The following is a 23,894-nucleotide window of genomic DNA, read 5'->3' on the forward strand; positions in this document are numbered from 1 at the left end:
AAAATGGCAGAAGCACCAGAGCTCCCTGCTTTCAGCAAATTCCGTCTGGCTTCCTGGTGGCTGGCGACACCTGTTTTCTGTTTAATTGTTATGGAGCGAGGTCTCTCTCGCTTTCAGTCTTTCTTCTAATTTTACCTCTTCGTATTCCCGTGTTTTCCCCACTCTCCCAATTTCATTGTTGGGCATCCTCCCATGTATAATTCATGAGTGACACGCTTGTTTTACACACCACGTACCAACAGCCATGTTGTGGCGCCCTGAGGGGGTCTCAACCAAGCCAGCCTGTAATCTGCTTACACACAGAGCAACCAGCTCACAGCTCTCTTCACCAATTACACTCAATTCCTGGAATGGCCCTCTCTCTGACACGAGGTTGGTTGTGATCATCATGTCCTTCAAAGAGGCATACACAGAGAGAGCAGGAACACGACATACATGTTTATGTCTGACGGGGAGGTAATTGGTTGAGTGCTCAGCGTTGGGGCATCGCACCAGGCAGATAAAAGCACCTCTCTGAATTTGACAGTTGGTCTACTCAATGCAAGGTTAGAGGGCCTAAGTAACATCAACACACTGTCCGACCATAGAGCTCATTCACCAAGTTAGAGACTGAAAGCTATGCAGCTAACAGCAATTCACCTAAGAGTGCTCACAATTCATTGTGCACGGACAAAATCATCATCAGCTGCGCGCACCGAGACACACACACCGGCACACAAGCACACACCCTTGATATTGCAGGTAAATGGGGTAGAATGTAGTGCTGTGTAGTGGGTAATGAGTGCTGATTGTTTGTGACGGGGCTGTAGTAAGGCTGATTTCCCAGCTGAGGAATGGGGGCTTTGTACACATCACAGGGCTGTCAGGGAAAGACAGAAAATGGGCGCATGCTTCACCGCTCTTCAGAAATAGACAGCAAGACCCACTTCACTATTTAGCTTTAGACAGCAGACACAGGCAGAGAGTGACGATGTGAGTATTTTAAATATTTTGTGATGCATTTCTAGTCTATTTGCATGGAAATGTGCACTTGGGTGTTATACATTTGAGATGTGGGGGGAAAAAAACATGGCTGTTATTAAAGGGCACAGTCAATTACTGACTCACGGGCGGTGTTTATGCTGAAATCTGCATGACACTCGGTTCGACACGTATAGTGGAAATCTTCTTTTTTCTTCCTTTTTGGTATTCTAATGGTATTATTATCACCCCTGTGATTAAGTATTGATTTTCTTAACATCCAAAGGTTTTCAGCAACTCACATGTAGGGTTGCTTCAAAACAATGTAGGCACTTCTCAGTCTATCTGAATCTCAAAGGCTGCAGCGAAATGAATTAGTGCACTGTAAAGATGATTTCTTTGTTTTCATTTTTATTGTGCACAAGTTACATTTAGTATTTTGCTGGAGTAATAACTCTTTTGATTAGTAACCACATAAAGTTAATGGATTTTGTTTGCATACATCGCATTACGGCCTGGACTGATATCACTTTTTCATTAGGGGTTTCCTTACTTGATGACACATAGTCAATAATTCATTGATCTTGGTGTGTTTTATTCATAAGTCTTACTGTGTAGAGGGGATCATTAAAGAGACTTTTTGCAAGCTTTGACTACCACTCAATGGAGGCAAATGATTCCTTCTGAATATGTGATGAGAGCAGCAGCCTGCTGTGCTTAAGCTATCTATGATGACCTGTAGAAAGCTGTGAGTTCAGAGTTACAGGCTAATCCACACAACATAAATCAACAGCAGTAAAACAATAAATCTTTGTTCATGTTTTTAGTTTATCTAATCACTCCTAAGGAGAATGGAAATGGCCCATGTGGAGACTAAGACAGATATTGTAACACAGATGGGAATAGTGGACAGCCAGTGCAGCATTTGTGACTTGAAAGTGGGTCAGATGACTGGAAGTTTTTTTTCCTGGAGAAAAGACATTAGGCAGGAAAAATGTACATCAAAACTTCAATTTAACTGCATTATGCTAACTGGCTTATCAGACAGATGTAGGTTTACATTTACCCTCGCCCCTGATAGCTGAAAAAATATCCGAGCTCATCAGGAAAATTTATGCAAACGAGTCATCCATTTTTTTTGAGGGGGTTCCTGGAGGGCAAGAGAGCGGAGCTGAGGGTGTACCGATGCCACACAAGGAGATTTCCCCAGTGATCGCCCCAGTAATGCCTGATGCTCACTGCTGTCAGTGACAGCACCACAGGCAGCATCATTAATTACCTTAGAGTATCACCTAATGATACACCACATAAAGTAACACTAATGCTATCATTTGTATCACAGTCTAATGACTGTCACTGTGACTCTTACTGTACCCGCAGTTCATGTGCTTGCATCGCTTGGGACACTAACATTAGGCTATGTGTATTTTGAATGTGTGTGTGTGCATGTCTGTGTATAGATCCACCAAAATATATATATTTTTTTAGACTTTGAACATCAAGGATTGCGCTGATGGCAGCCTCTGAAAGTGACACCACCCCCAGTGCCCCCATGGCCAAGGATGCAACAGGAGCTGTCCCTGGTCCTAAAAATGTGACCCTGGCCATTGGTCCTGTAGCAGCAGTACAAGAATCTTGAAGTGGAGCATCTTAAATTAAAACTGCAAACTGTTAAACTGGAATTGGAAAAACAAAAACCGAAACTAACTCTCACACTAAAATTAAAAAATTAATGTTAATTTTGTTTTAATTAAATATTAAAAACACTGAATCAGTCAGCATGTTAGCAGGTTGTTTGTAACCGGTTCTAATGCTATCTTCACCTGACCTATCTTTTCTTTGCTCTGATCGTGTGTGTGTGTGTGTGTGTGTGTGTGTGTGTGTGTGTGTGTGTGTGTGTGTGTGTTGTGTGTGTGTGTGTGTGTGTGTGTGTGTGTGTGTGTGTGTGTGTGTGTGTGTGTGTGTGTGTGTGTGTGTGTGTGTGTGTGTGTTTGTGAAACAAAGAGGATATTAATTATCACATGAAATTTTAGCAGCTCATAATTCTGCAGAGGCGGTGCAATGGTGCACTGCAATTTAGTAGGTACCTTAAACAATAGTTAGACCAAAAGTGAATTAGTACAGCAACAAGGAAAACCACAGAAGTATAGACTCGCTGTCAGAATGTCTCACATGTGAAGAAGAAACAAAGTATCATTAGTGTAAGCTATCAAGTCAAGTTATGAGTAAGAAACAGCACCACACTTATCTCTCTGTAGCTTCTGCTGTAATTCATCAACATGACCTTGTATTCTATAGCACACAGGCTTTCCAATTAGCGGTATCACATGCCAATTAGGTATTCCTGGTGACTCAAACAGCCATTCATGATGAAGTATCTAAAACATTTTTGAATATCTCCCACAGGCCAAATTAATTACAGTTTAAGCAATACAGTTGCTTCGTCTTTAAAATCAATGCCTATAGTGAAGAACAGAATGAGCTTAAGAGACAGCTTAGGGAGTGAGAGACAAAGTTGTTTAAGTTGCATCGAAACCTATATGTCATGGGGGGTCAGAACCACACCAGCACCTAACCGGGCTGAAGTGACATTTGCATGTTTTCATGCCGATTAATGTGCTGCAGCTGAGTAGATAATTAGCAATAGTTATACCTGATCAACAAACTGACATGAGCAGTGCTCTTTTCACCAGTGAATGTTTGTTTGGTCGCTCATTCAGCAAGCTCAGGTGCAGGACAAGAAGTGCTGCTTTCTGGCTCCGCGTGACCATCTGTCCAACACACACTGCAGCATTAAACAACTTAAACCAAGTGAGGTTCCCGCTCACATCTTTTATGAAAATGACTTTTCCCAGAGCTAAGGGTGCAGCAGAGAGACTGCTTTCCACTGCCAACGATACAATGTTCATAACATAGCTGAGTGATGCCCCCTTTTCAATTCATTTAATTGAGAAGCAGTTTTGAGTCAAGAATTGATTCTTAATTGAAATGAACACCAAAGAATCTAATGGATTCATGAGATTCTCAAAGATTACACACCCCTTGCATTTGTTGCTTCTTAATGGTTGAATTTTTTATGAATAATCTACCAATGCCATATGTTTAATTGCACTTGAGTCAAATAAGGGTAATAAATACAGTGCTTGTACTATAGCACAGTTGAAAGAACATTGCACAAGATGTAACGGATGTGAGCATATATTGGCAGAAATAACAGTAGTGCAAAACAGGAGGTTTGCGATGTTGACGTGGGAAACTACTTCAACACAGTACTATATAAATGATGCCGGAGTTAAACAGTCAGACAGCTGTTGGAATGAAGGACCTGCGGTAGCGTTCTGTCTTGTACAATGGATGCAGCAGTCTGTTGCTGAAGAAGCTGCTTAACCCCCCCACTGTCTTACGCAGGGGGTGGGATGGGTTATCCATGATCGATGTCAGCTTGGCTAACATTCTCCTCTCACCCACCTCCTCGATGTTGTCCAGAGGGCAGTCCAGGACAGAGTCAGCTCTCCTGACCAGTTTCTTTAGTCTTTCCTGTCCCTCTCAGAGCTTTCACAACCCCGGCAGACCACTGCGTAGAAAACTTCAGGAGCCATCAGAGTCATTCTACGTATGCAAAAGGACCTCATTCTTCTTAGCATGTGGAGACAACTTTGGCCCTTCCTGTACAGGACATCTGTGTTGTTTGTCCAGCCTAGTTTGTGGTTGAGGTGAACAACCAAGCAGTTGGACTCGTTCACAATCTCAATGCAATGTCCAAACCCTGGATGTTCACCGGTGTAATCCATGGCACATTCCTGCAGAAGTCTATCCCCAACTCCTTTGCCCTGCTGCCATTTATGTGCAAATGGTTCAGTCCACACCAGTTGACAGAGTTGGTGATGACCTCCGTATATTCCACTTCATTCCCCTGTGATACATGTCCAACGATGGTTGTATCATTAGAGAACTTCTTGATGTGACAGCTGTCAGTGTTGTGTCTGAAGTCTGATATAGAGGGTGAAGAGGAAAGGAGACAGCACTGTCCTCTGCGGAGCCCCCATGCTGCAAACCACCACATCAGTCATAAAGCCTCACACACTGTGGTCTGTTGGTGAGGTTGTTGATGGTCCACACAGCCAGGTGGCAGTCTACTCCAGCTCCTTCCAGCTTCCCCCTGAGCAGTGATGGTTGGATTGTGTTGAAAGCACAATCTCTCTGCAGTCTTTGGGATTGGAACCACACAGGAAGTTCACTACAGGGCTAAAACTCTATCCAGACTGAGGCTCATGTTGAAGATGTACAGAATGACCCCGCAGAGCTACCTACTACACTACACATGTACTCATAGGACTGGAGTTGCATCCAGCAACTACTGTTTTGCTCGCTATAATGCCAACTCTGGTAACACGAATATGTGAAGGTAACATTACGAGCAAGGCACACCAATTCTTTTGTTGTTGGCTGCAAGAACAAACACAAAAGTTTTCATATACTCCCACCATTCCAGGAAGTGGAGACTCCGTGGATTGACTTGATGGAAACAACTGGAAAACTACAAGGGCTACATGTGTCTGCTGATCACTTTACTTTTTACTGTTTTGACAACTGTTGGGATATTTAATCTTACCCATTGTGTAACATTGAGAATGAATCAGATTACATTTACTGATCAACCTACCTTATGGGGCAGTTTACTCCCCAGCATTACAATCCATTCACATCTTGGCAAGACAAAGCAATTGATACATGTAAATTGCTTCATTGTTACATAATGTACCTTGCAATCTATAAACAAATTATACCACAGTATGACATGCTTAATTTTAGAGGTTTCTTTTTGTTATCAGTTAAGTTTAACTAAAATTATCCTTTGGTTTCAACTTCTGTTGTGCTGTTACATCATCATCAAAAATGCTAATTATTTCAGTAGTAATATTAACTTGCTATATTGATGAAAAAAGCTGATGCAAATTATTGCATCAATTTTGTGAGTAAACAAAATTTCTCTCTTTTTTTTCTGGGGTGGCATCTGTCTCGGGCTGATACACCAGAATAAGAAGCACTTTCTCGTGCAGTGTTTTGTGCCTGCTGTGAAGAAACTCCCACGTGCCCTCTTGCAGGGCTCCCTGCATGGATGCCTGGATACTGCTCGATGAGGTGAAATCATCTGGTAATTCTGTGTGTGTGTGTCTGTGTGTGCGTATATATGCGTGTGTGTGTATGTGTTTGCATGCAAGCCTTTTAAAGTGCATGTGAATAGTAGAAAGCAAAGAGCGAAAACAAGAGAGAACGTCCAAATCAACATCCTGCTAAGAAAACAGAATGAAATATCAAAGAGATGACCACTGCATAATCAATGGTACAATTTGAAATTTTAAACAATTTTAGGGAATGAATATTCAAATACATTTCTGTAAAGCGTGTCCCCAACCAAATGCACTAAATATGCAAAGTGCTCCCCCCACAGGATACGGACACCAAGCATTCATGGACCAAGTAACATCCACAGCAGATCAGTTTAGCATCTGTTGATTACATCTGCAAAGTTGAACACAAGATGGCCATTTAGTTTTCTGGAACAGTGGATCTCAGGGTCTACGAGCATTTACTTCTGAGTAGTTAGAAATGAAACTGCTGTTCCTCCGTTTGTTGAAGTTGAAGCTATTAACTATCTTCATTTACATATGGAATGATTCAAAGAACATGATGGGCGAACACTTTTACATTTTAATACGAAGAAGAAATGCTGCAATGTGAATGCAGAATCTCACTTGGAAAATCCCTAATCGCACCATTACTTATTGTCACTATTGACGATAGTACAATTAATCCTCTACAGAAAGATAACTGCACGCCATCCCATGTTGCTCCCTTTGTACAGTACATATAGTGTACTACAATAATTTCCTTGTCCCCATCCAAGACGCTTTGATACATTTGTATTAATTATGTGGCATCTTATTTCTGTCTATATGCATTTATGCTCAATGACGAGCACAGGAAAAAATTAAGAGAACTGAAATAGGCTACAGAAAACTGCAACTTATTTCTACAATAGAGTCACCATATTTCAGACAATTCTGAAAAAAAAAAAAAAAAAGATTTCAAAAGAAAATGATTTTCTTTTGGGCATGGAAGAAAAGCTCAACTCCAGCCTGAAGAAAGATTAAGGCTTGCCTCCATGAGACTCACCTGGTTGTGTGTCTCACTGTATTTGTGAGGACTGTGCCTTATAGGAAAGGCTGCACATAACAATTCCCTTCAAGGGAGAATAAAGATAAAGACTGACTTGACTTTAAGCTGATTGTTATGCCTGAACAAGTTGGATTATCATCATCTGTCTGTGCTCTGACAGCCCAACACAAAGACTGGCAAAGCTGAGCTCCACTCCCAGGTACAGTACATCCCCTTGTGGCTGATGATTAGCTACATGCCCATTATGACCTCCAACCTGGTTAGGTGCAGCGTCAACTGGGCTTTGTGGAATCTGACCCACTTTGGAGAGCAAGCAGTCATTTAAGCAAAAGAAACCTGTCATCCAGTGGCATTTCAAGCCCTCAAGTGCCGCTTGGACAAAGTTTGCAGGGCTGCCAAGACCTGCCAAACGACAATCAGTTGTAACAACCTACACTCTGAAAAGTGAAGAAAATGTGCTGGGAAAGCTACTGAAACATGAGGTAAGCATGTTACCGTGTAAGTCAACAGAACATTAACATATTTTCAGTCTATTGTGGTAAACCCACACTTTGTTCGTCTACTTCCAGTAGCTTTTTTTAAGTCTCAACTACTACTACACCAGTGTGTGTTGCTCCTCTGGCCATTTAGCCTACTATATGTGGCGTTTAGTAGATGCTGCATACCAGGGCCAAAAAAATCCTCACCTGAGCCACCCTGCCTCCTTTACCTCAAGTAGAACTAGATCACACTTGCACAAGAAAAGCAATCAAAATGCAAAAATTTAAGCTACAATAAAACATCAAATCATCACACACTGCAGACCCATACCCCATCAATAAACGTCAAGGCTTTGATACTTTTCTCCATTCTTGGTACTTTGTCAAATCCCATAGATATATTTGACATGAGGAAGCCTATGCCATGTCTTATGATCTAGTTGGTATGCATGCAGTCCCTTCCCATTATCACAGGCTTTACCTTTTTCTGACATTTGCTCTACTATGCAGTCTTTGCTTTGGCGTGACATATTGTTAGGAACATCAGTGCCCAGAATACTGTTTAGCGGTTTCAATTTTAGTCAGTCACACTGTGATCTCTATCCTTTTTTGCAGTCAATGCCATGAGTCAAACTGTCCTTGGGGATGTGACCGGGGCAGACAAGAACGGCCCTGACCTTTGTCACCATATGCCTCTCAAAAATATTAGTGATCTGCATTCATTCAGTGTGATTTTCCATATGGCATCAACAGCAGGCCGACAGAATGTTGCAGGCCTCTGACTACCTGGTCACCTTTTCTATTTATTTTTGTTCCCTGGCGTCGTACCTTCTTTTGACCTAGAATCGGCTGGTTGGTCTCTGACCTTGGCTCCACGCCTGTCCACAGTGTCTAATCATCCTTTAGCCATGGATTGGCTCCACTCTCCCTCTATCTCGCTTTCTCCCCATTGATTTTGGTCGTTTTATACCTGAACACAGTCATTAATCTGATTATGACTGTGTCTGGGTCCAGTTCATTAGTCTGGCCCAGCTGTAATACAGGCAGATGCCTGCTGGGCCATAAGGATTCATCACAGAGCCATTGAGGCCTGAAGAACACACCATGTAGGACAGAATGACACATATATACACAGACAGACAAACACGACAATAGGAGTGAAGCTTTTTCCCAGATTTAGGCAATGAGAGAAATTTACATCAGGAATACTGACAGCCACATGAAGGCTAAATTATTTTCTGCCTCATGGCATTCTGGTTCCCGTTTGCAGCTCCTCTGTACATACATGGCATACATTTCAACACTGGGATATGAAAATTACATTTAGACAAGAGTATACACAGTGAATCAACACTAAGTAACCACTTGCTTCATGTATCAGCAACAAGGATTGGGTTACCGAATTCACTACATTAAGTGACTACAGTTAGGCAATCTGTTACCTGGTTAAAAGTGAAAGGCTGTGCACATCCCTGCATTATATAAAAAAAGCACAAAAGGGCATATAAAGTACTTAGTTCATTTATGTATTACTTGAAGGATGTGTACACATCACCTACACATTATGTGATTTTGAGAGAGGCCACTGGCAAGTGAGACAATTGGTAGGAGAGGGTGATTATGAAAATTGAGGGGAGTGATAGTACAAATGCGGTCATTGCCGAAGCATGTTTCTGCACCTCTTGGGGCACTTATGCCTGCCAGAAATCTGTGTGACATATTTTGTAAGACACATAACTTTGGCCGACGTTGCTCTTCATTAAGTGCGGGTAAGCCTCCTATTTGGTGACATACTTGCACAAACTTTCGGCTTGTTTTGGCAGGAACTCCATCCCCCTCATTCTCCTTCTTCTCTGTCTACTTATTCTTGTGCTCCCTCACAGGAGACATCTAATACTTTGCTGAAAAGTCCATTCTCAGTAATTGTGCAAAGGAGGCTTCAAGTTTCAACAGCACTCTTGTGTAAGTCGAACACTGGACCAGGATTTGCTCCCAAACACTTTGGGATGTCACAAATGATGCTCGAAGGCCCACCTCTTTAAAACTGGATTTTCATTGAGCACAGAACAACTTTCCACTTTCAGCAGATGAATGTGCAAACTAGTGTCAACTCTGCACACAAATCATTCTGCACAGTGAAGCTCAAACATGTGGGGACAAAGTACTTGAGTGGAGGGGGAGTTTAAGAGAATTAAAAGCTTGATATACTGTAGTAACAACATCATTACCACACCTTCTACCTTTACAGTTTGGTTTGCTGGAGAGGGCAACAGAAAAACTAATCTCGATCTAAATCAACAAAACAGATATAGACAGAATTAGTAGAATATGTACATGTTCTTGTACTTGATCATGTTGTCCAGCACCTTTGCTTCTCCATGGCATTCTAAGCATTGTGATACTTAAATCTTTTATCGCTTGTTCTTACAGACAAGTTTAAGACAGAATGACCCACAAAGTAGTCCATGCCATGCCGTAATTTCTGTAACTCTGCCAGGGAAATGGACCCACGACTAGAATATTACATCACTGTCTCCTTATCAGAAAGCATGTCAGTTGGGGTTAAAAGCTCCTCAAAATGTTCCTTCCGTCTTCCAACAATAGTCTCTCCAAATGGGATTAGTACTGCAGGACAATGGTGCCAATGTAATTCAGTACATTTGCACGTCAGTGATTTTATTGAACGATCTGGACAGCATATGCACAATGTATCGCTTTACTACTCTAATAAATTACTGAGAGGTGATATCATTCTTGCCAGATTTTATAAGAAGTCTGCAACACAAAGTATTTGCTATTAGAAATCATTTTAGCATTGATCTAGTCAGCACTGTTGTGAAAGTTGTGACAAGTATCCCTACCCCTGTACTCTCTCCTTGAAAATGCTGGAAAGCAGAAAGGGACCGGCTTTGTTCTCACCCACCAGGAGTGGAGCCAGTTCTTATGATTAATGAAAAACTAAGACATCACTATATCACAAAATAACTATCCATACACATAACTAAAATCACCCAATATTCTGCAAATCTTCACTCATGTTTTTCATTCAGTTTCACTGAATAGTGAATTACAGTTATGGTGTGATGAAAACTATCAATGCTGAAGTTGGGACTGTGGATGAGTATTTAGGGTTCATGTTCCAAGGTCCATGTCCCTCTTATACTACCAGCCAATGTTGACATGTTTTATTTGTGACCTTGATCTTCCTCTGTTTACAATGTCTATTTTTGTTGATGGACCTTAATCATAATTTCATCATACCCAGACAATCTCTCTACCCAGTTAGCATTTCTCATATGTATGGGGAGTGACCCACGGAGGTCAGGTGATTTAAGTGATTATTCACTACCACCTGTAAGGTGGCTGTGCACAGCCTCCACAGGGGTCACTGGTCCCAATCTGATGGAGGAGACTCTGAGACATACTCTGTTCACTCAGAGAATCATAATTTAAAAAAAAAAAAATGGGCGGAAACATAGGGCCTTTAGAAACAAAGACATGCCCACCTCAGGGGGAAGATGGCTGGTAGGACATGGTAGTTAAAAGATGGAAGAAATTGGATTGAGTGGATGGGGTGGGGATGGTATATGTAGAGATGATGATGATGATGAGAAGAATGGTGGTTAGACTAGTAGAATAAGGCTATCAAAGGGACAGAAAAGCCTGGCTTGATCAGACGGGGAGGTTTCACTGGGTCAAGCTCCACAGGAAGAATAATATCAAAACCAATTGAATCCACATCATATAATCTTCAAAGGAGGTGGGTACTGTATATATGAAGCAACCTTTTCTCTTTCTGTCTCTCTCCAAGCATAACAGTACCTCTGCTTCTTTTAATTTCTGTTCTGTTTCATCAATCCTGTATATGTCACTCATTTAAATTGCTATTTTTGATTTCTTATGTTGGTAGTTGATGGAGATTATTGATGGGATTTTGTGGTTAAAAAAAAAAAAAATGGAGTGTTTCATTTAATCATCTCTCAGCCAGCATAGCTCTTTCCATAGTTTTTCAAAGTGCTATTATTTTAGTTTCCTTTGCTGCTTTTCATACACTTTAAGGATGACGTTAAAGATTTCATGTGTTTTTTTCTGCAATTTCTTAAATAGCCCTTGGTCTTGCTCTACCACTTTGTATCCAAAATGGAGGGAGTCCATAAATTGGGCATAGTGGTCAAATGATGAGCCCATTTTGAATCAATAGAACACCGCACCCTTGGAACAGCTTTTTCATTTGACATTTTAAAAGGACGTGTTTGCTGGGTGGGCAATAGAATGGTGGCTATTGTTCCTTTGTGGTGCTCAGATTGTTTATCGACTAGGTGAGTGTGCACCCGTAGCCCGCTGTTAGTGTTCGAGTCCTCTGGAGACAAACTGCAAACTCCTGTTCATCTGTGCATCAATAAACGAGTTGCATCAGAAAAGTGAGGGTCAGACAACTTTTACCAGTAATGCAAACACATATATGGTGCATGCCCACCCAAGAGAGTAAACACAACACACTATACTACACACACACACACACACACAAGCCTCAAAAAAAGGCAATCTGACCTCCAAGGAAGGAACAATCTTTCTTAGACCATGTAGTCAACCTGATGCAAACATAGAGCAAACCATTGTAACAACCCTGAATGATATTTCTATGACAGTCGACCACAAGATGAAAATTGTTCTATTCAGACACACACATAGTATTCATCTGCATCGCTCATTGTGGTTTGTGATGGCGGATCTGACTCCAAAGTGGTGCTGACTGATTCTGTTTATAATCCACTGTGCGACAACTGAAATGTCTTTAATATTTTACATCATCATGCTAATTTTTTAGCATTGTGGCATGTCACCCTTCACTGAGGTACCGCACTCTCGAGTTATTTCACCACCATCAGCAAAAACAGATGGGTTATACAATGTTAGTTATATGCTGAAGGGATAATTAAAAAAGATTCCAAACATGCACCCACTCAGATAATTACAAATTAGCCAGTATTTGCATAAATAAAGCAGCACATCGATTATTAAAACATACCTCCTACCATGCCTATTCTTTATGCATCTCTTATGAATTGCTTTCATTTTGCATTCAGGGCTGCATCAGGCAACTTCAAATTAATGCCATTCAGTTCCCAAGTCTAATCCCCAATATCATGATTAAAATTCCCATGGCTTTTATTCGCCTTATCAGAGTAGCTCCATGTTGAGATAATGTGCGTCTTTACGACTCCGACAAAGTTGCTGTGCCATTTGTAGCTTCTCCACTGATATTTGACAGTTGACATTCAAATGCGGTCCTTTCTACCTGGATGCCGCTGCTCACTGTTATCTATTTCAGCTAGGCTGAGCAAAAAGGTGCATAGGTTGGGTGCCGCAGGCAAAGACAGATCTTCAAAACATAATGAGGGTTTGCCAGGATGCCTCAGTGCCTGGTCCCTTTACAGAAAAGGAGAAACATACTTTTATTCTTCCTGTCAGGGCACAGAGGCCCTACCTTGGGCTAATGTGCTGTTGTTTGAATATATGCAGATCACTCAGTAATTATAATACCAAAGGTTTCGTCTTTTCACCGTTTTTCTTTCACCTCTTGTTAAATGAAAGGTGCTGTTCTTCTAAGTCCGACTGGCTGACCATTACAGACCACAGCCGCATGCTTTGAGAAGTGAAAAAAGGTAAGAGACAGGAAGGAGCTAAGACACAACTAAGAAGCTGTACAAAGAACGTACGTGTGTGTGTGTGTGTGTGTGTGTGTGTGTGTGTGTGTGTGTGTGTGTGTGTGTGTGTGTGTGTGTGTGTGTGTGTGTGTGTGCGTGTGTGTGTGTGTGTTTGAAAGCTTTGATTGTTCTTATACGCTCGACTGCACAGGATTTTGGGCAGGCAACCTTTTTGCTTGAAGCTCCAAGACTTCTCTCCCCTTATCTCTCGCTCTCTCTCTGTCTCTCTCTCTCTCTCTCTCTCTCCCCCTGTTTGTCATTCTTTTTTATTCCTCTTTTGGTCAGTGTAGAAGCCGTATGCCTCAGCTAAGGTGACACAGCGTGGATGTGATTTCTATAGCTCTGTTGGAGACCAGCATCTCATCACAAACTGGTCTCGGCTGGTTGGGCGAGCGAATCAAATCCTGGATAGCACAACCAAAACTATTTCAGTTTGAGACTGGGGACCCTGCCTCACATCTCAGTCATTGGGGCACGTTCAATTGGATGCATTCGATTCAATTCAGCTCATATGTGGGAAGGAACAGGGGGACTGGTGTTGAAAAACAGCTGAGGTTATGAAACGAAAGTTTGAGAGTGGCATGCAAACACTGGATTTAACCTATGGTAGCCACTCTGTGAAAGTTTCTGGGAGTCACTGCTCTCTCCCACACACTCTTTATATGACATCACACAATCAAACCCACCAAGACACTAAATAAAACATTCGCGATCAAACACTGAAAACTTAAAAAGCTTGAAACACATTCGCCTCACCTTTTCTCAGAAAACTGATTGGAGGTTATTTAAGGCAGAATGAGTCACTCTGTGGGTCTCGCCAATGCGGGAAGCCCGCTGTGTATGACATCACCACATGCGCCTCATATGCACTACTTTGTGCATTATTAATTAGGAGACTTCTTTCCTCTGAGTGGTTAAGTGGCATTTAAGTCTTCTGGCTCCTTTGCCTCCTTGTGTTTTCTCTCTCCACTCAGAGCTGCTGGTGTCATAATTACATCACTGGCGCTCAACCACTTTAAAGGTCTCACAGAACACTGGCACAGAAAAACGGCAAAATTCTGATACAAAACAAAGCATTAAAATAGTATTTAAAGCTGATATAATCCATATTTTTCTATTAACAATGGATCAAATAACTGTGAATGCAAAAGGGGTTGCTCTTAATGACAAAGCCAGAGAGAAGCTCTACAGAGCATTTTAGCATCTTTTAACTCATTGATTCAGTTTTACAGCTCTCAGCTTTGCCATTTTCTCTCTCTGCTCTCATTGTGTCATTTCCAGCTACGGAAAGCAGCTGTTTTCACCAAAAAAAAAAAAAAAAATCCACTGTACACTATCTGCCCAATACCAAACAACTGACAAAGTTAGCAACTTGCTAAAGCGGAGCATTTAGCAGTGAAAAGAGCCAGATGTTTCCTTGAGGAGTTGGTGGAAAGCAAAGTGGGCATGGACTTAGAACGATCACACAAATATAAACGTAACTTAAAATGAATGTTAATGAAGCTAAATGTCTGCCAGGAGCTCCAAGTTCACCATATTGATGTAAAAGTTGCAATGCAGGTTTGAGACTGTAGGTTTTTAAAAAGCAAATCATTAAGACAGCATTTATTTAACTGACTTTATTCATGCAGAAACTTGAAGACTTGCATAAAATACTGATATCAATACTACAAAACTCAAGCAGTTTTTGCTTTAACATGTACATTTGCTAATTATACTATTTTGGAAATTATATTTCCTGGTCTAAAATGGGTGGTGGGTAAATATTGTCCATTTTAATGATGGTAAAATGAATCAGTAACTTCTATTCTGTCAGGGACTAAACTACAGATTTTTCACATTCAGTTCAGACCGTGTGTTTATGTGTCTGAAGAGCCCATCGGGGTACTGTATATCACTGGAAATCAGCTGTTTGCTCATGCGAGTACTCCTACCATTGCTTGGAGTGCAACAGAAGCACTTCTAAATTCTAGGAGAGTGTGGCTGATTTGTTGTGTTTGGAGGAAAGAAAGTGGAGCCACAATGACATTGGCCAGTTAGCTCAGTAAACTACAGTTACTCTCTGTACATGTGTCTGTGTCTGTGTTGACCTTTTGCTGATTGTGAATTAAGTGTCAGTGAGTGCTTCAAGTTCCTGGCCTTTGAAGGTTATACAGACGAACTGCCCAGCTCTGTTCACTACTGGACCAATAAACAGCAAGTACACAGGACAACTACAATCTCTTTGTCTCTTTTCCTTTTTTCCCCCCAGACCTCCTGTATCCTCCTATCTTTCTGAACATGGGATATCTTCACACCCACTCCCTGGGAGATGGAGGGATGCTGAAAATGAAAAGAAAAACAATTAGTAGCGCTGATAGGCCTGTGTGAGGTAATGAAATTGCGTGTCTCATTGTAGCGTGTAATGGAGAGCAGTTTGAAGTTAATTGAGGGGAGATAGGACACTGGGCCACTGTCTGCCGGAGTATTGTAGCTGGGATCAGGGTTTATCAGTGAGAGAATCACTGAAGCCAGAAACAAAAAAAAAAAAAAATCCTTATCAGACCTCACAAATGGGAATTATCTTGCTTTAACAGACTAGATAGTGAGATCAATTGTTATTGCAGTTTAATTCATATTCTTTTCATCAGTGGCTGGGTCAGGTTCATGGGTATGAAAGCACCATTCAGACTAAACGTTTCAACCAATCCATGTGCAAATGTGGTGACATTACTATTCTATTATTTCTTAGATACGTATTTCAATACCTGTCCTTTAATGTAAAATGAAAATTTTGTTCAGTTTAACATTATGCATTTCCATTAGCTGTAAAAAATCAGTAGTTTTTATAATAGGGGCTAGCTGCTAAACCTTCAGAAACTTTGTAGTCATGGCTCTGATGCTCAGGTAGTTTTCAAAAGGAGACAGAGTGCCACCTTCTGGTGGAACGACTGAATGGTGTAAATGTTCTGCTCCACCAGCTTGTACTAAATGTCCTCATGAAGGTGGCTTGGACAGAACGAGCACAGCAATTAAAAACTGCCTAAGGATGGTTGAAATAGCTCAAATAAAGTACATGAGTTCTTGAACCGGCAACAGTAAAACATCGACAGGCAGCCTCCTGGTTTGAAATGATTTGAAAGGGCCTTTTCTATTGTGCAGTCCCATATGCAGTATTATATTTGGACTTATGATGCTATTCGTGTGCTTCTCATTGCCCTTACACAACCAAACAAAAACTGATGTGACCTTATTCTTTTTCTTATTATGACTGGAGTTCTTCCCAAACTTAAAGTAATCTCAGATTTGAGGCACATTTTTCATGCCTAACTGCGAGCTGGGTGTTGAAACAAGACGCGTGTATCAAAAAGCCAGACGAAGGATAAAGAATGGAATAAATCCTCTGGTTTGGGCAGATTTAGGGGGTGGGGAAAGAGGAGTGTTGACAAAAGACAATTAAACGCAGCTTGCCTACAGTATTGATCATGTCTCCCTGATAGGCAGAGCAGAACCACAGCACCTGTATTCATTAAACAACCTGTTTAGCAACCATGCAGCGGAAGGAGAAGTCAGGCTCTGTTTGTGAAACAAAGCGCCACAGGCCAAGAAACATCTGCAAGATTGCACGGAAACTTTTCACTGGAGCGTGACGCAAGCAAGGAACAGAGAGGAAGGGGGGAGGACAGCTCATGACCTTGTCTCAGGAAAAAGGAAAAGAGAGAAAGAAAGAAACCTGAAACAAACACTAACAAATATTAAATTGGGTGTGTTTACCACAATAATAATTGGAATGCGAGAAAGGTCATTTATTGCTTTATTGCTTTATGAACACTTATTCACTTTTGAGGCTTGAGGGTGAAATGTTAACAAGTTTGACTCGTCCCTGTGAAATTAAGAAATGCTTTGGCAAGTCAGATGATTCAATGAATATTAAACAGGCGCCGCACATCGAGGCCTAATTTGTTTTGATAGACTTGTTTTATTTCGAAAGAATGAGGAGATTGCTTTAACCTATACCTTAGCTACTTTACATTCCACAGAAGGGCCTTCTGCTGCTTTCGTTCACCCTTCAGTGGTAACTCTTCATTCTAAAAACCTCATTGAAAATAGGTCATTTTCCAGCAGACAGACTATAAATGGCAGCTCCTGTAAAAATGTGCCCATAAATAGTCAGGGGATTTAAAATGCAATGTTATAGACCCACTTAAGCAGTTACGTATGTCCTCAACATTCATGTACCAATGTAATTTACTACTATAATTATCAGCGAGGTTCACAAGCACTCAATTCTCTGTAGTCTTTTGAAGGCCATACATTATGTTCTATAAAATAAGGGATAGAAACGAAATCGCACACAGAGTTTAGAGATGCCAAAACATCCACACACACTTCAAAGCAACAAAAAGTGCTATTTATATTCCTCCGACTGCAGAAATGGGGCATCAACAGAAAAGCTCAAAGATTTCGATTAAAACCTGAGACATGAATGAGAGCCAGTATTCTGGCCTGCCTTCCCACTGGTCTCCATCTCTGATGACCTTGACCCTACACTAAATCATCGTACATTGCCTCAGACAGCAAAAAGAACAAGCGGCGTGATCTCAGTTGTCCTCATTTAATTCCCACATCTGAGGGAAGGGAGCGAGTATATGAATGAGAGCTCAATAAAAGTATAAGTGCTAAAGCTCTGACATGAGGGAAAGCTCAGTGTCTGCCCTGTCTTACCCAGTGTTATCTATCAAACGTGACCTTGACCTGCTGCTACAGCTGAGGACATCTCCAGGGAATGCAGACTGCAAAGACACAAGCAAACTGGGAGGAAGGCTGAGAAGATTTTCATATGCCATTGACTGACCTATTCGTAGATGAAAGGCTGCATCGCTGATTGATTTTCTTTTTTTCCAGCAGAGGTGACCTTTGGGTGCAACCCTGGCATAAACTGAACTCTGACAAAGGGGTGCTTGAACTAGGATGTGTGGGTATAGGACAGCTTTTCAAGATTAAAAGACACAAGTTTTGCAAGGGACAAACAGACTTCGAAATAAAGCTGTTTTTGTTCACAGGGGTAATAAATGAGCTCTGTGTCATGTACAAGGTACAGTAGAGGTGTTTATGGTTGTACCGAATGGCCACACTCGAAGGCGGGATTAAAAGCCAGCCATTGTAGAGAGGGATGAGACATGATAATTGTTTGAATAAGGCAGAAAACCTTTTTCCAATTCTATTTTATAACATTCTTCACAGACCACACTAAATTAACGATCATACTTATCACACTAAGGCTGGAACTGCTTCTCTTTGATGAGGCATCTGATGTCAGATGGTGGTGATGATGATGCTACAGCTAGTTTTCCAGGTTTGGGTCAGTCAGTCTTTAGCGGAGTCTTTGCGAGAGTCAGTTTTGAAAAGAGCTGCCAGTAGAAGGTTGTCCCAAACAGAGATAAAAACTGTCTCCTCAGAATGGGAAAACCCTCAGGACGAACATACAATAACAGATCTTGAGCAGAGGGAGGTTATTGTCCCTAGTTTTGCGCGTGTTGTTTGCTGTAGATTGTCAGGCGCATCAGCTGTTTCCACATAAAAGAGCGTTGCAAATATGTTTAGTTCCTTTTGTTTATTTTTCATGTCCAGAAACCTCTCACCAAATGCCTGAAGGAGTTTTCACACTCACCAGCGTAATCACATGTTATGGCACCCTTTTCTTCTTGCAAAGTAGGAAAATGCAGCGTGTTAGTTCTTTCTTGTTGCACTTGCGACAGCTTTAATTTCGCTACAAATTATTTCACATTTCTCCTTCATTTCTCCTTCAGATCTAAAAAGGAGAACATGACTTTTGCTCCGCTTTTTCAAAGTAACATTCCTTTGCTTACTAAGGTGTTCTATTTTCGCGCAGGATACAGCAGAGCCAGCAAAGGGGAGATTCAGAACGCAAACGCAGGCTTATTAACTGTTAGTCATGGATCAGGGCATCTGTAGTACACAATTATCCATGGAAAAGCCCACAGTGTATTGTTTTGTCTTGGCCCCTTGTTGCTCTTTCTCCCACTTCCTCTGTACAAGGTTGATTATTAATGGATCCTTTATTTGTTGGCTGAAGACCAGAGGTATGAGTACAAGTATTGGTTTATAAACTTATGGGTATGGATAACATTGTGTAACTGATAAAGTGATTTGAATGCACTTGACCCCATGACAGGCCTTATCAATGGATAGACAGATAACTCCTTTCTAGTAATTATCATGGCTGTTGCTGCCAAAGGCTGGAGGCCTTTGAAATTCTTGCCTATTGGAGTAACTGTACCAGAATGGTGTATCAGAGTGGAATTGTGCCAAATATGAGCATAGTAAAAGGAAATAAGTAACTGAGAGTGAGAAAACATTAACCGAATAAAGCCAAATACCTGTATATTTATTTGCATAGCTGTGTGTGTTGCTGCCTTGGAGTGTAAATACTGATTTATGACTAGACATTACAGAGCAGTACATCTGTTTTACTTAATTTTAAAGCCTCTGAAAATATCAGTCCCTACTCAGCACAGGCCTGTGACGCTCAGTTTATAACTAACTCACTTTCTGTGGCATTCATCCCACACCTAAGACAACACTGGGATAAAACCTTGATCATACTTTAAGAAACCAGACTGGTGTCTGTGCAGACTACTGTAGATTATCTCTGTAGATAAGATAGTTATTGTAATGCCTCGTCTTTGCCAATGAGCACAACAACTTGAGTTTTTATCCAGTTGATATACAGAAGTATTTTGCAACTGCTCCCTAACAAAGACCTTCTTTTAGTTTGGACAGGTTAAAAGCTCTAATATTTGCTTTGGGCCACCCTCTCTATTGACACATACCGATGGGGCTACAGGAATGTCCCAACAGGTGGATCAGACAGTGCTTCTTTCTTATGACTCTTTTTCCACCTGTTCTTACAGTGTGCACAGCTCTACATACACTACATGTGCTCGAGTAGAAACTTCTTGAAGCCTGTTTATCCACATGTATGAAGTCACAATGTACACATGCCTCATTGTGTACTTTTCAGAAATATCAATTCATACATTAACGCTCTTAATGACTCACATTTTGTCTTATCCGTGAGAGAGTTAGTGGACTCACGCTGATTTGAAAAGAAAATGATGTTATTGCCCTACATGTAGAGGATCATCAGTATCGATCGTTATTTTGGTCGTGTTTTGAGATGTACACTTGAGGATGTAAATCCTTAATAATTAACAGTTGTTTCTGTAAGTCTATGATGTTAACAGTTCTACAGAGGTTCCAAGAATATTATTCCTCTTTCAATGATCTCTTATAATGAAGATGTGCCTTTGGAATAACAGTAGTTTGGTCAGTGGCTGCAATCCTGTTCATTTTTTATCACTGAAACTGCCAACTGATTATAAACTTGTATGTTTGGGGGTCTATGATTAGCAGCAAACATGCAAACCATGTTTTATTCTGTCTTTCTACCTTTTTGTACCCATTAGAATCTTTGAATATTGGTAGACTACAGACTAACCAGATTAACCATTTGACTTTTAACTGGTACCTGTAGCAGACTCAAGTGGAGAACTCGTTGTACTTCAACCAAAAAACCTTTTACCTCATGATATCCGATAACCACTCAAAATCTCTCACAGATTATTTTTGGCCTTTGCTAAATACAATTTTTACATCAAAAGTTAGAAGTCAAGAGAAGACATTCAATTGTTGTGTCAAAAAAAACTTGTCATACATCACTTTATTAACTCATTCATTTATTTATTCCAAGTCTTATCGATATCTGATGACCTTGGTCTCTATGATTTTTATGACCTAGCAACACTAAACAATAACCCTGCCTATCAGTGTTTATTGTAACCATGTCAGCTGCAGTCACCCCTTTTGGAATATTTTCATGTCACAGACCCAATCCAACCCCTTTCATGTCTCCCTGTCCTACAGTCTTGTTTCTCCACCCACTGCTGAAGTTACCTGGTTAGGCAGCAGGCTATAAATGCCTAAAACCTGCTGCTCTGCTCTCAGAATGACACAAGAGGTCCCACACCTCTGTGCTGGCAGTGACAGGATCACATAAGCTGCGTTTCCACAGAGAAGCTCCACAACAGTTACTGCTCATCATTCATTCTTCAATTCATCAAAGAGAGAGAGAGTATTAGCAACGGGAGAGCAGCTGAGAGGCTGCCGTGAAGGGATCAGCCATGCTTGGAGGCATCCACACAGATTTGTTGGTCACAGTGACTCTACTCTTTCTAACTCAGACAGGGACTCAGTGCAGGTGGGACTCAAGAGAATTCACTTTTAACTGTCAGGTTATTTCAAATATTTGATTCTGGTCAAAAGAATTTTGTGGATACTGAATGGGATTTGATTGGTGTTAACGTTTTGTTTTTACATAAATCAGATATTTTACAAATTTTGGCTTTTTGTTATTTCAGGGCTGACAATGTTTCATTCGCTACTTTACCAGACTGGAGGACAAACTCAGGTATGGAGACCTGTAGATACTCCATAATTCAATGCGACAAATGAATCCAAATTTGTCTCAACTGTCAGGATTTAAATCCACAGACATAAACAGTTTGAGAAATATAGATACTGTACATATTACTATATATAACCCCTGTCTTTTCTTTCACAGAATATGTTACGCAGTGTTTCTACAACCAACACAACAATCCCATGTGTGACTGGACAAGGAACCAACAAACTTCTGCAACAAGTACATTAACATAACATTTACTGCACAATAGTACAGCAATGTATTTGATGAACTACATGTAATGAAGAAACTGGAAGCCAAATTTTAATATCATCAAGTCAGGTTACAGTTCAGTTCAGTTATGAGTTCAGTTTGGCACTTAGAGATAATATGACTGCTGCGAGTTTTAATTGTGTCCCACCCTTTTGAAGGGGATTTGGAACATCAGTCCACAGTTCTGTTTTAATCAACAGACAGGCTGTGACTGTGTCCGTGCCTCGCTGCCTATCACTAATTGATCGGAAGCAGGCTAATAATCTCTTATAGCCTGGTGCTCTCCCAGGGGCAATCAAAGCAGAGGGCCTGCACTTAGGGTTCAAATTTAGCACAAAACACTCTAAGCAGCTATTTTGCACTTAATGATAACTGTGCCACAACAGATGTACTTCTTGTTTTATTGCAATAACAAAGACGAGGGACTGGTTTGCTATTTCCGATGTGATTAAAATTACGGTGCAACATAAAAGCTCATTCCTAACCTGTGTAGTTAAAAATAGTTTACCATTTATATTGTGTGTTTTAAAAAGAATGGAGTAATGAGGTCACTGAATTTAAACTTTGGAAACAAAGTGTTATGTCTATTTTATGGATGAAAGCCCTCTGTGTATTAAACTGTCTTACTGGCCTTTTCACCTCCGGATGATGTTGCAGTGAATATTTTAGAGAGCGGTCCTCTGGGGCTGGAAGGCGAGGCCTGTCTGGAGTTTTGGTACCTGGCCCCAGTCGCAGCTAAAGGGTCAGAACTCCGTGCTCTGCTAAAAAGCAGCGCCGGTCTGGTGCAAGTCTGGACATCACCTGCCCTCCCCAGGGATTCTTGGAGACAAGTGTTTGTCCCCTTGAACATCAGTGAAGCAGGGACTCAGGTAAAAAGGCATATAAACCCACACTTTGCAATTAAACTGTATTGGGAAATTACAATATAGTAAATTAATATATTCAAAAAGATCTGCTTTTATATCAGGTTGTATTCAAAGCAGTTCAAGCAGCGTCCTTGGAGGAACAGGTTGCATTTAATCGGACAGGTGTAAGGAGAGGCTCATGTGGTAAATATTCTCTTACTTCTCTTTTACTAAATCAAGAACAGCCTACTTTTGGTCCAATCGGTTAATGAAAAATGAAAACTCAATCAATCAATCAAACTTTATTTGTATAGCACCTTTCATACATAAAAATGCAACACAAGTTGCTTGACAAAAGATAAAAATATAGGATAGTAATATAGCAAATCCCCCCCCCCTCCCCCTTGGGAAGACCAGAGAACAGGGCATTACAATAGTAAAAGCATGCATCAGTACCTCCATGCTGGCCTGAGAGAGAAACGGGCGGACTCTGGCTATATTTTTAAGATTGTGAAAACCTATCTTTGTTACATTTTTAATATGAGAAATAAAACTGAGCTCAGAGTCAAAAATGACGCCCAGGTTCTTAACAGATTGTGAGGGTGTAAAACCTTGTAGTTTTGGTAAAAGTGTCTCTCTCTTGCCTTCAGGACCAATAACTAAAACCTCTGTTTTATCCTGGTTGGGCTGTAGGAAGTTCTCTGCCATCCATGACTTAATGTCTAAAATACAGTTGAAAAGGGTATCAATAGGCCCCATGTCATCAGGAAACATGGTAATGTAAAGCTGTGTATCATCAGCGTAGCTGTGGAAGCTGATGCCGTGTCTCCTGATGACATCCCCAAGGGGAAGCATGTAAAGACTAAAAAGTACTGGACCTAAAATTGACCCTTGGGGCACCCCACACTTCATTTCACGGGTTCCGGAGGCACATGTATCCAAACTTACATAGAAACAATGGTCTGTGAGATAGGAGTAAAACCAA

General features: G+C 40.9%; 1 protein-coding gene across 1 annotated transcript in view; it reads left to right on the forward strand.

The window, feature by feature from the left end:
• The first annotated feature begins 2,473 nt into the window (after positions 1 to 2,473).
• The window catches only part of LOC139338801 (uncharacterized), a 33,803-nt gene continuing 12,382 nt past the window's right edge, over positions 2,474 to 23,894 (forward strand). The window contains exon 1 of the mRNA XM_070974069.1: positions 2,474 to 2,570. Coding sequence (XP_070830170.1) covers positions 2,474 to 2,570 — 97 coding nt within the window. The remainder of the gene's footprint in view (positions 2,571 to 23,894) is intronic.

This window comes from Chaetodon trifascialis, chromosome 11 (assembly GCF_039877785.1).
Source record: "Chaetodon trifascialis isolate fChaTrf1 chromosome 11, fChaTrf1.hap1, whole genome shotgun sequence".
NCBI classification, from domain to species: domain Eukaryota; kingdom Metazoa; phylum Chordata; class Actinopteri; order Chaetodontiformes; family Chaetodontidae; genus Chaetodon; species Chaetodon trifascialis.